A 17,527-nucleotide genomic window follows, 5' to 3' on the forward strand; every position below is an offset into this window, starting at 1 on the left:
CCCCGAGAGGCTGCCAGGTGGGGCCGGGGCCACTGGTCATTGAAACGACCCTAGGGCAAATCATCAACCCCCTTGTAAAGTGGGGCAAATCATCCAATTCCCATAAATCGAGAATGATTGACAAAGTTCGCTAATCTCTGCCGGAATTGGTGCTATGATTGGCGTTCGGCTAGACCAAATAAGATCCAACTCCTCAGTCTGTTTCTAATAAATCAGAATAATACATTGGAACAAGCAAATTTTGAATAGGATGACTAAGTCTGAAAAAGAACTGTAGAATCATGATCAAGTCTAAAAAAGAGCATCGGATGGTCAGTACTCAGATATGAATAGCCACATCATGAAATAAACTCACAATAGCTTACCACTGGAACAAGCAAACATTGTCCTACATCTGGAAAATAACTTGATTTTACTTAAGTTGCACTACAATAGATGCCTTTCAGCCCCAACCTGCCTATTACTAGTAGTGTCGAAAACGCTCTTATCTTATGAGACGGAGGGAGTACTTTTGTACTAAGTCTGTAAAGAAATATAAAAACATCTTAAATTAGTTTACAGAGGGAGTAGTGTGTAGAACTTCCTAATTGTTCTCAATTCTGTATGTAATATCGTTGTGCTTATTGCTCAGCTCTGCACAGCATATTCAGATGATTTACAGTAAACACACTGTGATAATGCATGATAGTAATATTCTTGTCGGTCATTCTAAGCCCACAGGCCTATAACCTATAAACGAACCCAGCAATGAAGACAAGATAGTGACTCATGATCAGTCCACTTGTAGAAATCAAGTTCATCCTCATTCCTGAACTCTAACCTACAAAATTATCAAGTTTTTCGCTACGCTTTACAATCATGGGTTCAACAGTTCCGTCCAGGTAGCACATACCTAATACCTTTCACCCCCTTATCTATATTTGTTGAAAATTATATATAGCACTATATTAGTTCGGTACTGATGCCAAAAAGCGGGTTTGTGGTTTTGTTATAATGCTCAAAACCACAAGGCTCCTGTCGTGCCCACCGTCTCTCGCGAACTGGATCATCCATGCCGTGCCATTTGCACAGCGTGGAAGATTCCAGCCCAGGTACGTACACGTCGCCAGCCAGGCACCAACCACCCTGCAGGCACACATGCTAGACTAGGCTTAGATCCATGCAGCAGCGGAACTGCTGAAGAATATAGTACCCTACCGTACCACCTTGCTCGCTCGCACTCACTGTCTCACACTTCCACTCTCGCAGCAGCTAGCCTCGCCCTCGCAAGATGTGGAGCGGTGTGGGCTCGCGCCTTCTGCCACAGGCGGTGGCCATCGCCATCGCCGTGGCCGTCGCCTGCTGCATGGCCGCCTCGCCGTCGTCGGCGCAGGGGACGACGACGCCCGCGGATGCCACCGGCGCGGTGCCGTCGTGCGCGTCGAAGCTCGTGACGTGCGCGGGCTACCTGAACACCACCGACACGCCGCCGGAGTCGTGCTGCGACCCGCTCAAGGAGGCGGCGGCCACGCAGGCGGCGTGCATGTGCGCCATCCTCATGAACAAGGCCGCGCTGCAGGCGTTCGGTGTGGCGCCGGAGCAGGGGGTGCTCCTCGCCAAGCGCTGCGGCGTCACCACCGACGCGTCCACCTGCGCCAAGTACACCGCCGGCGCCGGCGCCGGTAAGCTCGCCCGCTCGCTGAGCTCTCGTCAATCATCATCATTGCCGACAGGATCGATTGATGCATAGTTTAGCCTTTAGCGCCTAGCGCGGCACGCACGTACGTCAAAGCTGATCTGAAACTTAATTATTTGTTTGTCAGAAACAGTAGTACTTGGATCAGATCAAGGTGGATTGTCCCTTAGTCGAAAATTTGTCCTTTCATGCACCTGATCTGAGCTAGCCATCTCTCTCTCTCTCTCTTAAAACATCTTTACCATCAATCTGTACTTTGTAGTGGTACTTTACTTAACAACATGAAAAAAAGTAATCTGCCGGTTGCCGACGAGCTGAGGGTAGAGAAATGGGTGCCAAAACTTGGATCTCCATCAAACCAGAACCATAATTATTGTATCTTCTGCTGAAAGTTTTCACACGCAAGATCTCTTCAACGATGATCTGATTTGATCACAACCGATAAGATTAATCATGCCATAATTAGATTGATTTGTACAACAGCGTGCTGAGCACTGCTGATTTTCACTCTCTTTGCAGATGCTGCAACTGCAGGTAGCACAGCCGCTTCTTCAGCATCCACGGGAACTGCTGCTTCTACAGGTAATTTGAGTTCAGACAACAATCTTAGTGCTGTCTAGGATGATCAGAAGTAGAGAACCTTACAAATTTCTAGTCTCGCTAGAATAACTTTAAAAATTACTGCCTTAAAACACTGGGAAATAATCTACACATGAAACCAACATAATGACTGGCAGAGATGTTCTTTCAATTGGTAGCCCGAACCTCTCTTCTGAAACCATCTCAAATTTAACTGACTTTATTCTTTTTTTTAGAGGAAACTTAACTGAATTTCAGCTGCTAATAAACTCAGTCATCTGTTCTACTGCAGTTGCCAAGCCAACAGCAAGCGGAGGCACCACGCATCCCCTGGGCTTGATCGCCGGGTCTTCATTTGTAGGCTTCAGTTTCATCTGGTGGATGATCATGGCGTAATAAGAAATACCGATGAGTATGAACTGTTATGCAAAAAATGTATCATCTCAATAAACATAACCATCATGTTGTCATTTTGTTCAGCAGATTTTTCTGCCTGTGGCTCTGTACATGGTCTACAGATCCCATTTCTGTATGCCTATCTAGGTTACAACTGTGGTTAAATGAGAAAGAAGAATATTGTTTAGAAGGCAGAGATGGAACAATGAACACCAAAACTGAGCATCTCTACTTCGAAAACACATCATAATTGCAAACACATAACTAATGCAAAGCACCAAGTAGAAGTCTAGGACCAACAACCAATGAGAGAAAGGACCTTCTATTTACTTCAAAAGAGACATGTTTTGATACAACAGTTTCAACAGATCACAAATTAGTGGCAAAGGGTGAACCTTTTGTCCACGTTCCGATTAATCATCAGCCATCACTCCCTACTTACGGCTTTTATGTTCACGATGGTGATGTTTGGACCTCCTGTTCTCCTCCTTTCTCTCGCGGTTGCTGCTATTGTTCTTTTCTTCTTTAATGTGCTTGTGCTTCGAGGTGGATGGCTCCTCGTCTGAGGACTTAGATCTCAAAAATAGTGGCTTCTCTGGGCCATAAACTTGGCGCTTCCGTTCTTCTTTCACTCGTGCATCCGGACTTATTGAATTGTCTTGCCCACCGGATGGAGGCTTGAGGTATGGGCCAGGCTCATCCATTCTAGAACCAATGGCTCCTCGTCCGCGCTTCACCCTAACAAAAGAATTGTGTGTTAGCTGTTAAGTGAAAACTGGAGCAGATAGATGGCCTATGCATAGCAGATACAAATGTATAGGCTAACAACATTTCTTATTAAAACGAGAACATTTTAAGAATATGATCTGGTGATTAGTCACATGTAAAGTACATGTAACATCATAGAAAGACCACATCTTCAATTAATGTCGTATTTTTTTACTATCTAATTTCATCCATTGTGTTGATGGATACCGTAACTGACCTTGATCGAAGAAACTCTTCGATTTCATCATCGCCTAGCCCATCCTCCCAGTCCGAATAAGAACTGCTATGTGAATCCCTCGACGAAAATGATGCGCCATACGGTCTGTCTCGCTGGGTCTTAGAGACAGGGCTCTGGTCTCTTGAGTCGTTCTTCCGTTTGTGGGATCTCGAGTCAATTCGACCATTGGTTCTGGTTTTCATCTTTGATTCCAGCTCCAGTTCCTTCTCCCTGGCACGCCACATCTCATTAACCTCCACAACTCGATTTGCTGCAGACAAACAGAGAAAAAAACATTTCAATAAGAAAGCACGTATTTCCACACAATTGCAAGTTCCAAACTGGATTTCTATCGGCAAGTTCTCAACAAAGTAGCATCTTCTTTCAAATGAAAGTTTTTGGATATGAGCACTAGCAAAAAAATTACTAAGACATGTCATTTTGCAATATAACTGCTTTTAGTTAGTAAATCATATTAGCTGGGCACTGAGCATAACCAACAGATACCAGCTTATCATATTAGCATCGAACAAAAGCAAGGAGAAGCCAACCGACCTTGCTGAACGCCAAGAACGGTGGCGGCAAGGAACCGCGAGTTGGGGCGGTGCCTCACATTAGGTTTCTGCAGATAGGCGTGCACCCCTTCCTTCTCCGCCTGCATCCGCAGCCTCCGGGCCTCCTCGAGGAGCAACGCCGCAAGGCGATTCTCCGTCCCCAAATCCATCGCCCAGCCGCAAAGGCAAACGCTGTCTGCAGAGGAGGAGAGCCTCGGTGCCCGTGCGGGCCTCGGCGACAGCGTCCGTGCACGCGTCGCCCTGCGGCGACGGACGGCGAGAAGCCCAGCCGCCGGGAGGATTTTGGACGCGTCTAGAAATTCCGGTGGCAATTGGGGAGAAGAGACCACGATTGCTTCCTTCTGTTTTGTGATCGATTCCACCGATTCCTGCTGGGCTTCCGCTTCCGTGTCCAACTCCTGCTGGGCCGTCATAATTGCTGTTTTCTTATATGGGCCTCGACTGGCCCATGTAACCGAGCCCACGCCTAGCATTTCCTAAGCCCGAGCGCCATGCTTCCGTTCCGGCAACGCAACCCACCGGAGGATCTCAATTCTCATCTGGAGGAGAAAGAAACTCGTGCGCCCCCAAATCGACGACGGGCACCAGATGCGGCCGCCGTCGCCGCCGCGGCCGCTGGCCTTCCCGACGCTGGACTCGCTCGCGGCGTACCTCCGGCCGCGCCTCCCGGGCCCGGCGCTCGCCTCCTGGGGATCCGCGCCGGGGACCAAGAACCTGCTCAACCTCTTCCTGGAGCTCTCCTGCGGCGACTGCACGCTCCTGCCCGCGGCCTCCTCCCCGCCGGCCCTCGTTGTGCGCGCCGTCCACGTCGCCACCGTGCGCATCCGCAACCGCCGGGGCGCGCTCCTCGTGGAGACCCGGCAGCTGCTCTCCGACGGCACGCTCCGCCGCCGGGCCGCGCGGCCGCTCTCCGAGAAGATGCGCCCCGGGGAGACCCCCGAGGCCGCCGCGGCCCGCGCCGTCGTCGAGGAGCTCGGCGAGCGCGCCCGCGTCCGGATCCTGGGGGCGGCCCCGGAGCCGCGCGTGGAGGAGCGGGAGTCCGTTTCCTACCCGGGGCTCCCCGCCAGGTACGTGCTGCACGCGGTGGACGCGGAGCTCGTCGAGGGCGTCCCGGAGGAGGGCGAGTTCGACACGGAGGAGGCCGGCGAGGGCGAGGGCCACGACGGCGGCGGCGCGGCCATCACCGTGAAGCGGCACTACTGGTCATGGGTCGACGACGAGGAGGCCCGCGGCGAGGCCGCCCCGGCCGCCGTCGCCGGTGCGCAATAGGAATTAACATATGCTGTTATCATGTTGTGCTTGGTTAATTTATTTTTATCAATTCATCGGCTTGCCATATCATGTACTCCAGTATGTTTCTTCTGCATTGTTCATGGTACCACGGCTCTCTTTGCAACCCGCACAGTTATTAGTCACTCTCCATCTCTCCACTGCAGGGATGTCGAAGTGTTTCTTCCACACTCAGGTCTGTTTGTTTGAGCTTCGAGACCAGATTCACCTTTGCTAGTGAACCTGAATCTGAAAGCTGAAACAAACAGTTATATCAAATCGGCATTACCAGTGAAGCTGAATTTGTTAGCATTCATGCCATTTCCAATGCAATTGTCTAAAACATCTTAAAGTGTACTTCAAGCGAGTCCACAGATAAATAAATCCAATCAAAGCTGAAACAAACATAACTCGATCTGCCTACTCCTACATAACGGAAGAATCTGCAATTGTTTAGGGCATTTCCAACGGCGACCCACAAACTGCCCGCATATGTCTGGATCGTGCTGTCTGGACCACGGAAGCCATCCAACGCGGTTCTGTATCAGTCCGTGGCGCGGTCTGGACCATGATTTTTCCCGCAAATCGGAACCAAAGGGGGGGGGGGAGTCCAGACACGCTAAACGTCGCGCTCTGACCCCCTAGCCCACCCAAAAGGAAGGCGGAGCACCCGCACTGTTTCCGCGCCAAAATCCCCCACTCTTGTCTTCCATCCTCCGCCGCTCTCCACCCAATTCCCGCCCTTTTCTCCCACCCTCTTCTTCCTTTCGCCACCGACGCATGAAACCGGGGGAGAACCTGTCGGAGATGGAGGTGGCGACGGTGTCGGAGGATCCGAGTATCACGCTCATCCGGAAGATCAGTTCGGCTACGCGACAAACTTGCCGCGTGAAGGCGAAGGCCACAATGGATGAGAACCTCAAGAAGCGGATGGTCGTCGGTGTGTGTGTGGTGGTGGCGGTGGACGTGGTGCTCATGCCGGACGTCGCGGCGGAGGGCGTGGTGCTCAGACGGGCGCGCCCACAGTACAGACGGCGTCGTGGCCGGAACCTTTCAAGCCTCCGTACTTCAACGCCACCAAGCAGCTCGGAACCCCCGCCGGGAAGGTGCTTTACATTGTCGAAGTAAATGCGTCGCCTCTCTTCTGCGAGTATTCTTCGTCCCAGCTCATCCGGGCGTGGACGACGTGTGGAGAGCAGATGGGTGCCTGCACGCTCTTCACGACAATGCCTAGAGCAGAGGATCCGGCGTACAAGGACCCGGACAAGGAGATGCTTGACATCATCCACGACGGAGGCGAAGGAGGGGGATGTGGCTATGAGGACGGGCAGGTGGAAGACTCGAATCCCACCCAATCCGGCAACTACCACCAGCAGCAGTCCTACACCCAGACGGGCACGCGGTAGTCCTACACCCAGACCGGTGTGGGCACACAACAAGAGTAGCACAAGGCTGTCGAATAGCAGCACCATGAGGGGGAGGAGGAAGAGGGGGAGGATGGCGAGGACGATGATATGAATGATAGAGCCAACGATCGAAAGAAGAAGGGTAGATGAGAAAGCTTCAACATGCGGGAGGACGGGCCGTTGTGCGATGCATGGTTGGCCACTAGCCTCGATCCGATCCATGGTACGGAACAAAAGGGCACAACATTAACAACATTTGGTTCCACGAACACAAGCATTTCGCCCCCTACTTCGACGCGGTCATCCGCAACCGTGAATCAAAGTCCCTCAACCATCGATGGCACACCATCCAAGAGGCCATGTCCAAGGGATTGCAGGCACTTGAAGCATCTCATCGGACAGTGCCCTAGCGGTGCACAAATCACCGAGCAAGTAAGTTGATCAGTAGCCGGACATGCTTATTTTTGTTGCTCACTAGCGGGGCATGCTTAGTTTGTTGCTCACTAGCCAGGCATTCTTAGTTTTGTTGCTCACTAGCCGAACATGCTTAGTTTTGTTTCTCACTAGCCGGATATGCATTGTTGACATTGTTTTACTTTATAGCCTTCTTGTGCTTGTTTGATGTACAAGAAGTTGGAGAAGAAAAACTTCACCGTCATGCATTGTTGTTTGAAATTGAATGGGCAACCCAAGTGGAACCTTTTCATAGCCAAAACCGCCGCCCAAGCCACCGAGGAAGAAACCGGTGACCCTACCAACCCAAGACAAGAACCGCCGAAGAAGGTGAGAAATTTTTTACGGGGGAAGAAGTGGGAGGAGGAGCGGGCAAAGCGAGAAGGTGTGGCGGCCAAGCTGACGGAGAGGTTCGAGGACATCATGTCGAAGCAGGAGAAGGCATGCGTGAAGCGCTTGGACCTCAAGGAGGAGAAAAAGGTGGAGAGGTTCACATCGTTGATGGAGGCGACGGACAAGAAGCTCGAGCTTGAAGAGAGGAGGACCATGATCGAAGAGAGGAAGACCGCGCTAGAGGAAAAGAAGTTGAAGATCACCGCCAATGAGGAGGACGCCAAGATGTTGATCTTGAATCTGGACTCTTTGGATGCTCATGCAAGAATGATCGTGCAATCCGTCCACTACCAGATGTTGCAGCGGCAGAAAAATCAGTTCATAGCGGCGGGCGATGAGGACGAGGCGGAGGCCGACACAGAGGTTGTCTACGCGGCGGCGACGACACCTTGATCTGGGAGCAGATCCCTGGGTGCCGGTCCAGCAGGGCAGAAAATTAAAGGGACCGTCGGACTGATGTTTTTTTTGGATTCGGGCATGTAAAAACTAAGCATACTTGCCTCTTTATGGCCGTGATCGGGCATGTGATCTGCCGGTGGTGTGATCCGACGTGCTATGTGGACCGGACTAAATTTATATTTTAAATTATCCTTCACCGCGGACATATACTGTTGGATAACCGGCTCCCCGCCAACTCGCGGAATGCCCTTATGGTGCAGCTACCGAATTTCAGTGAATATTCTGTCGGCGAGGGACTGCCAAATCGAATAAACAATAGGACCTGCTGTCCTCGTGGCCCTCGTGCCTTCACCAACATTCTGACGTTGGGAAACGGGAGCCACAAGCCGGCCATTTCCATCTCTCCAGTCCAAACACGTTAAAGCCTTCTTGTTTCTATGCGTTGTTGGCGTGCAAAACACTCTGTCCTCTCCATTTGGACATCCGGGATAGGAGGTGAATCGTTCTAGTCAACCAATCACAGCTATCTGAATTGGCACGACGGACGACGCATTAGATATAGATAGCGTGTTTCTGCAAAAGGGAAAGTTGATATAGCGTGAGGAGCTTGTGGCTGTGAATATACGGCGATATGTATTGTATACCATTATTGGTGCGTGGATGGGACGGACTACAGCTACTACGTACTAGTTTGTTGTATGTGTTGCGTTTCCATTTCTTTTACCACACGCGTATATTTTAGTACAGATGGATGTCTTCTTATTAAGAAGTGTGATTTGTCGTCTAAAAAAAGGGTGTGATTTGTCATCTAAAGAAAATGTGATTTGTAGTTTGGAGTGAACGTAGTGTCACCACCTGCAATAATAATTCATATGTTTGTCCGTCTCTTTCTGACGGATGGCGCCAACGGGAACTTCTTTTTAAGAGTCCAAAGGCCATATATTCAGTGGTACAAATCTTACAAGAACACTCTACGTAAATTAAAAAATACATTCAAATTGTGATATGTCGATGTTGCTTCCTCGTACATCCACCAACCTGCTAGATTTGTGCTATTTTTTTAAATAATACTTTTTTTTTAATTACAGAAATAATACGCAAAAAAAGAATTTTCAAAAATAATACACCATCGGCCTACTGCAGGCCGACTGAGCCCAGTCGGCCCACAGCAGGCCGACTGGCGGCCCATCAGTTTGCTGCTGGCCGATTGGGCTGTCGGCCACCAGATCAAGCCCAGTCGGCCTGCAGTTGGCCGACAGGGTCCAGTCGGCCTACAGTACACCGATAGGCCTGCAGTGGGCCGACTATGCTCAGTTGGCCTGCTGTGGGCCGACTGGTGCATGCCTATTTTTAATAATACATGATGATATTTTTTAAAAGTATATATTTTAACACGTTATGAATACATGGTAACATTTCTTCAAATACATTTTTAATGGAAATACCATTTTTTTTAAACCACACAACATTTTTTAAAATGCTTTTCTGAAATTTTCACAAACTTTTTTTAGAAACACGCGAATATTTTCTTAAAATGTCATGATCCATCTAAACATTTGTTAACTCACTGGGAGTACCATTTTTTACAATGTCATGGATATTTTTTGGAAACACGAGAATATTTCCAGCTTCATTTAGTGGCACGAACCATTTCTTTTCATATTTTCCAAAAAAATTGCATGCATTTTTTGAAAGGCGGGAACCTTTTTCCATTGTGATGAACATTTGTTTTGAAAGTTATCGACATTTTCAAACTGCGCTTTTCCCGCCACCCATTTCCCGCCAACCCTTTCCCGCCACCCATTTCCCGCCACCCATTTCCCGCCAACCAATTTCCCGCCACCCATTTCCCGCCACCCGTTTCCCTCCTCCCATTTCCCGCCAACCTTTCCCGCCATACCGCACTCGTTCTTTCCCGCCATTTTCTCATCTCTACCTATAAAACCCCCTTCAGACGGAGCTGGATAAGCATTGCAGTGTAGTGTAGTTGAGATGTCCCATTATCCTTTCGATCGTAGTTTTCACCCTGGGATGAGCAGGACTCTTCTGAGGCTAGCTACCGATTTCAGGATGGATAATAGGATAGTTCCATGGGACGAACTCACCGGTAGTGACACCATAATGAATGAGTTGGCTCACCAATTACGTAGGTCTGGGTGGCCTGAAAGGACCTATGAGGAGGTACGTAAAGAACTTCTTAGGTTGCATGACAGGTGGAAGAAGGTAGTGGTGCCGAAGAGTGAAACTTTCAGAAGGATTGCGGCAAATAATCCATGTTTATGGACTGAGGAGAGCGAGGACGAAGATGATATCTTCGTGCCGCCGCTTCCGGGTTCTGCATCGTCGAAGGGCAAGAGTTCTTCATCATCGAAGGGCAAGGTTTCTGCATCGTCGAAGGGCAAGAGTTCTTCATCATCGAAGGGCAAGGTTTCTGCATCGTCGAAGTGTTGGAAATATGCCCTAGAGGCAATAATAAATGGTTATTATTATATTTCTGTGTTCATGATAATAGTCTATTATTCATGCTATAATTGTATAGTCCGGAAATCGTAATACATGTGTGAATACATAGACCACAACCTGTCCCTAGTAAGCCTCTAGTTGACTAGCTCATTGATCAACAGATAGTCATGGTTTCCTGACTATGGACATAGGATGTCATTGATAACGGGATCACATCATTAGGAGAATGATGTGATGGACAAGACCCAACTTAAGCATAGCATAAAAGATCGTGTAGTTTCGTTTGCTAGAGCTTTTCCAATGTCAAGTATCTTTTCCTTAGACCATGAGATCGTGCAACTCCCGGATACCGTAGGAGTGCTTTGGGTGTGCCAAACGTCACAACGTAACTGGGTGACTATAAAGGTGCATTACGGGTATCTCCGAAAGTGTCTGTTGGGTTGGCACGGATCGAGACTGGGATTTGTCACTCCGTGTAAACGGAGAGGTATCTCTGGGCCCACTCGGTAATGCATCATCATAATGAGCTCAATGTGACCAAGGCGTTGGTCACGGGATCATGCATTGCGGTACGAGTAAAGAGACTTGCCGGTAACGAGATTGAACAAGGTATTGGGATACCGACGATCGAATCTCGGGCAAGTAACATACCGATTGACAAAGGGAATTGCATACGGATTGATTGAATCCTCGACACCGTGGTTCACCCGATGATATCATCGTGGAACATGTGGGAGCCAACATGGGTATCCAGATCCCGCTGTTGGTTATTGACCGGAGAGGCGTCTCGGTCATGTCTGCATGTCTCCCGAACCCGTAGGGTCTACACACTTAAGGTCCGATGACGCTAGGGTTGTAGAGATATATGTATGCGGAAACCCGAAAGTTGTTCGGAGTCCCGGATGAGATCCCGGACGTCACGAGAGGTTCCGGAATGGTCCGGAGGTGGAGAATTATATATAGGAAGTCCAGTTTTGGCCACCGGGAAAGTTTCGGGGGTTATCGGTATTGTACCGGGACCACCGGAAGGGTCCCGGGGGTCCACCGGGTGGGGCCACCTGTCCCGGAGGGCCCCGTGGGCTGAAAGTGGAGGGGAACCAGCCCCTAATGGGCTGGGGCGCCACTTTGGGCCTCCCCCCATGCGCCTAGGGTTGGGAACCCTAGGGGGGGAGTTCCCCCTTGCCTTGGGGGGCAAGGCAACCCCTTCCCCCCTTGGCCGCCGCCCCCCCCTTGGAGATCCCATCTCCAAGGGCTGCGCACCCCCCTTGGGGGCCTATATAAAGGGGGGGAGGGAGGGCAGCACACTACAGCCTTTGGCGCCTCCCTCCTCCCCTGCAACACCTCTCTCTCTCGCGCAGAAGCTCGGCGAAGCCCTGCCGGAGAACCGCTACATCCACCACCACGCCGTCGTGCTGTTGGATCTCCATCAACCTCTCCTTCCCCCTTTCTGGATCAAGAAAGGAGGAGACGTCGCTGCACCGTACGTGTGTTGAACGCGGAGGTGCCGTACGTTCGGCACTCGGTCATCGGTGATTTGGATCACGGCGAGTACGACTCCGTCATCCACGTTCATTGGAACGCTTCCGCTCGCGATCTACAACGGTATGTAGATGCACTCCCTTCCCTCGTTGCTAGTAGACTCCATAGATGCATCTTGGTGAGCGTAGGAAAATTTTAAAATTATGCTACGATTCCCAACAGTGGCATCATGAGCCAGGCCTATGCGTAGTTACTATGCACGAGTAGAACACAAAGAAGTTGTGGGCGTTGATGTTGCCAATTCTTCTTGCCGCTACTAGTCGTTTCTTGTTTCGGCGGCATTGTAGGATGAAGCGGCCCGGACCGACCTTACACGTACGCTTACGTGAGACAGGTTCCACCGACTGACATGCACTAGTTGCATAAGGTGGCTAGCGGGTGTCTGTCTCTCCTATTTTAGTCGGAACGGATTCGATGAAAAGGGTCCTTATGAAGGGTAAATAGAGATTGGCACATCACGTTGTGGTCATACGTAGGTAAGAAATCGTTCTTGCTAGAAACCTACAAACCACGTAAAAAAAACTTGCAACAACAATTAGAGGACGTCTAACTTGTTTTTGCAGCAAGTGATATATGTGATATGATATGGCCAGAAGATGTGATGAATGATATATGTGATGTATGAGATTGATCATATTCTTGTAATAGGAATCACGACTTGCATGTCGATGAGTATGACAACCGGCAGGAGCCATAGGAGTTGTCTTTATTATTTTGCATGACCTGCGTGTCATTGAATAACGCCATGTAATTTACTTTACTTTGTTGCTAAACGGTTAGCCATAGAAGTAGAAGTAATCGTTGGCGTGACAACTTCATGAAGACACAATGATGGAGATCATGATGATGGAGATCATGGTGTCATGCCGGTGACGAAGATGATCATGGTGCCCCGAAGATGGAGATCAAAGGAGCATGATGATATTGGCCATATCATGTCACTATTTGATTGCATGTGATGTTTATCATGTTTTTGCATCTTATTTGCTTAGAACGACGGTAGCAAGTAGGATGATCCCTTATAATAATTTCAAGAAAGTGTTCACCCTAACTGTGCACCGTTGCGAAGGTTCGTCGTTTCGAAGCACCACGTGATGATCGGGTGTGATAGATTCTTACGTTCGCATACAACGGGTATTGACGAGCCTAGCATGTACAGACATGGCCTCGGAACACACGCAATACACTTAGGTTGACTTGACGAGCCTAGCATGTACAGACATGGCCTCGGAACACGGAGGACCGAAAGGTCGAGCATGAGTCGTATAGAAGATACGATCAACATGGAGATGTTCACCGATCTTGACTAGTCCGTCTCACGTGATGATCGGACACGGCCTAGTTGAGTTCGGATCATGTTTCACTTAGATAACTAGAGGGATGTCTATCTGAGTGGGAGTTCATTAAATAATTTGATTATATGAACTCAATTATCATGAACTTAGTCTAAAAATCTTTACACTATGTATTGTAGATCAAATGGCCCACGTTGTCCTCAATTTCAACGCGTTCCTAGAGAAAACCAAGCTGAAAGATGATGGCAGCAACTATACGGACTGGGTCCGGAACCTGAGGCTCATCCTCATAGTTGCCAAGAAAGATTATGTCTTAGAAGCACCGCTAGGTGAAGCACCAATCCCTGAGAACCAAGACGTTATGAACGCTTGGCAGCAGCGTGCTGATGATTACTCCCTCGTTCAGTGCGGCATGCTTTACAGCTTAGAACCGGGTCTCCAAAAGCGTTTTGAGAAACATGGAGCATATGAGATGTTCGAGGAGCTGAAACTGGTTTTTCAAGCTCATGCCCGGGTCGAGAGATATGATGTCTCCGACAAGTTCTTCAGCTGTAAAATGGAGGAGAACAGTTCTGTTAGTGAGCACATACTCAGAATGTCTGGGTTGCACAACCGCTTGTCTCAGCTGGGAGTTAATCTCCCGGATGACGCGGTCATTGACAGAATCCTCCAGTCGCTTCCACCAAGCTACAAGAGCTTTGTGATGAACTACAATATGCAGGGGATGGAAAAGACCATTCCCGAGGTATATTCAATGCTAAAATCAGCGGAAGGGGAGATCAGAAAAGAACATCAAGTGTTGATGGTGAATAAAACCACTAAGTTCAAGAAGGGCAAGGGTAAGAAGAACTTCAAGAAGGACGGCAAGGGAGTTGCCACGCCCGGTAAGCCAGTTACCGGGAAGAAGTCAAAGAATGGACCCAAGCCCGAGACTGAGTGCTTTTATTGCAAGGGAAGTGGTCACTGGAAGCGGAACTGCCCCAAATATTTAGCGGACAAGAAGAAGGCCGGCAACACCCAAGGTATATGTGATATACAAGTAATTGATGTGTACCTTACCAGTACTCGTAGTAGCTCCTGGGTATTTGATACCGGTGCGGTTGCTCATATTTGTAACTCAAATCAGGAACTACGGAATAAACGGAGACTGGCAAAAGACGAGGTGACGATGCGCGTCGGGAATGGTTCCAAGGTCGATGTGATCGCCGTCGGCACGCTACCTCTGCATCTACCCACGGGATTAGTTATAAACCTCAATAATTGTTATTTAGTGCCAACTTTGAGCATGAACATTGTATCTGGATCTCGTTTAATTCGAGATGGCTACTCATTTAAATCTGAGAATAATGGTTGTTCTATTTATTTGAGAGATATGTTTTATGGTCATGCCCCGCTGGTCAATGGTTTATTCTTGATGAATCTCGAACGTGATGCTACACATGTTCATAGTGTGAATACCAAAAGATGTAAAGTTGATAACGATAGTCCCACATACTTGTGGCACTGCCGCCTTGGTCACATTGGTGTCAAGCGCATGAAGAAGCTCCATGCAGATGGACTTTTGGAGTCTCTTGATTACGAATCATTTGACACGTGCGAACCATGCCTCATGGGTAAGATGACCAAGACTCCGTTCTCCGGAACAATGGAGCGAGCAACCAACTTATTGGAAATCATACATACCGATGTGTGCGGTCCAATGAGTGTTGGGGCTCGCGGAGGATATCGTTATGTTCTCACTCTCACTGATGATTTAAGTAGATATGGGTATGTCTACCTAATGAAACACAAGTCTGAAACCTTTGAAAAGTTCAAGGAATTTCAGAGTGAAGTCGAGAATCAACGTGACAGGAAAATAAAATTCTTACGATCAGATCGTGGTGGAGAATATTTAAGTCACGAATTTGGTACACACTTAAGGAAATGTGGAATAGTTTCACAACTCACGCCGCCTGGAACACCTCAGAGAAATGGTGTGTCCGAACGTCGTAATCGCACTCTATTGGATATGGTGCGATCTATGATGTCTCTTACCGATTTACCGCTATCATTTTGGGGTTATGCTTTAGAGACTGCCGCATTCACTTTAAATAGGGCACCGTCTAAATCCGTTGAGACGACACCGTATGAATTATGGTTTGGGAAGAAACCTAAGCTGTCGTTTCTAAAAGTTGGGGGATGCGATGCTTATGTCAAGAAACTTCAACCTGAAAAGCTCGAACCCAAATCGGAAAAATGCGTCTTCATAGGATACCCTAAGGAAACTATTGGGTATACCTTCTACCTCAGATCCGAAGGCAAGATCTTCGTTGCCAAGAACGGGTCCTTTCTAGAGAAGGAGTTTCTCACGAAAGAATTGAGTGGGAGGAAAGTGGAACTTGATGAGGTGATAGTCACCCCTTCCGAACCGGAAAGTAGCGCAGCGCGAGAAAATGTTCCTGTGGTGCCTACACCGACTGGGGAGGAAGTTAATGATGATGATCATGAAGCTTCAGATCAAGTTACTGAACTTCGTAGGTCCACAAGGACACGTTCCGCACCAGAGTGGTACGGCAACCCTGTCCTGGAAATCATGTTGTTAGACAACGGTGAACCTTCGAACTATGAAGAAGCGATGGCGGGCCCGGATTCCGACAAATGGCTAGAAGCCATGAAATCCGAGATAGAATCCATGTATGAAAACAAAGTATGGACTTTGACTGACTTGCCCGATGAGCGGCGAGCCATAGAAAACAAATGGATCTTTAAGAAGAAGACGGACGCAGATGGTAATGTGACCATCTACAAAGCTCGACTTGTCGCTAAGGGTTATCGACAAGTTCAAGGGGTTGACTACGATGAGACTTTCTCACCCGTAGCGAAGCTGAAGTCCGTCCGAATCATGTTAGCAATTGCCGCATACTATGATTATGAGATATGGCAGATGGACGTCAAAACGGCATTCCTTAACGGCTTCCTTAAGGAAGAGTTGTATATGATGCAGCCGGAAGGTTTTGTCGATCCTAAGAATGCTAACAAAGTATGCAAGCTCCAGCGCTCAATCTATGGGCTGGTGCAAGCATCTCGGAGTTGGAACATTCGCTTTGATGAGATGATCGAAGCGTTTGGGTTTACACAGACTTATGGAGAAGCCTGTGTTTACAAGAAAGTGAGTGGGAGCTCTGTAGCATTTCTCATATTATATGTGGATGACATATTATTGATGGGAAATGATATAGAATTCTTGGAAAGTATAAAGGCCTATTTGAATAAGTGTTTTTCAATGAAGGACCTTGGAGAAGCTGCTTACATATTAGGCATCAAGATCTATAGAGATAGATCAAGACGCCTCATTGGTCTTTCACAGAGTACATACCTTGACAAGATATTGAAGAAGTTCAGTATGGATCAGTCCAAGAAGGGGTTCTTGCCTGTATTGCAAGGTGTGCAATTGAGCACGGCTCAATGCCCGACCACGGCAGAAGATATAGAAGAGATGAGTGTCATCCCCTATGCCTCGGCCATAGGGTCTATTATGTATGCCATGCTGTGTACCAGACCTGATGTAAACCTTGCCGTAAGTTTGGTAGGAAGGTACCAAAGTAATCCCGGCAAGGAACACTGGACAGCGGTCAAGAATATCCTGAAGTACCTGAAGAGGACTAAGGATATGTTTCTCGTTTATGGAGGTGACGAAGAGCTCGTCGTAAAGGGTTACGTCGACGCTAGCTTCGACACAGATCCGGATGACTCGAAGTCACAGACCGGATACGTGTATATTTTGAATAGAGGAGCAGTAAGCTGGTGCAGTTGCAAGCAAAGCGTCGTGGCGGGATCTACATGTGAAGCGGAATACATGGCAGCCTTGGAGGCAGCACAGGAAGCAGTCTGGATGAAGGAGTTCATTACCGACCTAGGGGTGATTCCCAATGCGTCGGGCCCAATGACTCTCTTCTGTGACAACACTGGAGCTATTGCCCTTGCGAACGAGCCCAGGTTTCACAGGAAAACCAGGCATATCAAGCGTCGCTTCAACTCCATTCGTGAAAGTGTTCAAAATGGAGACATAGATATTTGTAAAGTACACACGGACCTGAATGTAGCAGATCCGTTGACTAAAC

At 48.6% G+C, this 17,527-nt stretch overlaps 3 protein-coding genes across 4 annotated transcripts; 2 read left to right on the top strand and 1 right to left on the bottom strand.

Moving 5' to 3' along the window:
* The first annotated feature begins 1,189 nt into the window (after positions 1-1,189).
* On the top strand, positions 1,190-2,844 carry LOC123165649 (non-specific lipid transfer protein GPI-anchored 3). The gene is made up of 3 exons (XM_044583342.1): positions 1,190-1,661; positions 2,195-2,257; positions 2,547-2,844. The coding sequence occupies exons 1-3, from the start codon at positions 1,271-1,273 to the stop codon at positions 2,648-2,650; spliced, it is 558 nt and encodes a 185-aa protein (XP_044439277.1). The 5' UTR covers positions 1,190-1,270; the 3' UTR covers positions 2,651-2,844.
* LOC123165647 (uncharacterized) lies at positions 2,085-4,683 on the bottom strand. Of its 2 annotated transcripts, none has more exons than XM_044583339.1 (4): positions 4,191-4,683; positions 3,636-3,906; positions 3,093-3,388; positions 2,085-2,628 (listed from the first exon to the last, which is right to left on the bottom strand). In XM_044583339.1, exons 1-4 carry the CDS (start codon positions 4,681-4,683, stop codon positions 2,606-2,608), a joined length of 1,083 nt encoding a protein of 360 aa, XP_044439274.1. In that variant the 3' UTR covers positions 2,085-2,605. The 2 variants fall into 2 exon arrangements, with proteins under 2 accessions (XP_044439274.1, XP_044439275.1); XM_044583340.1 differs by having other exon boundaries at positions 3,046-3,388.
* Positions 4,677-5,625, top strand: LOC123165648 (uncharacterized). Its single transcript, XM_044583341.1, has one exon. The coding sequence runs from the start codon at positions 4,799-4,801 to the stop codon at positions 5,477-5,479; it is 681 nt and encodes a 226-aa protein (XP_044439276.1). The 5' UTR covers positions 4,677-4,798; the 3' UTR covers positions 5,480-5,625.
* Positions 5,626-17,527: the final 11,902 nt, after the last annotated feature.

Source organism: Triticum aestivum, chromosome 7D, assembly GCF_018294505.1.
Source record: "Triticum aestivum cultivar Chinese Spring chromosome 7D, IWGSC CS RefSeq v2.1, whole genome shotgun sequence".
Taxonomy (NCBI): Eukaryota; Viridiplantae; Streptophyta; class Magnoliopsida; order Poales; family Poaceae; genus Triticum; species Triticum aestivum.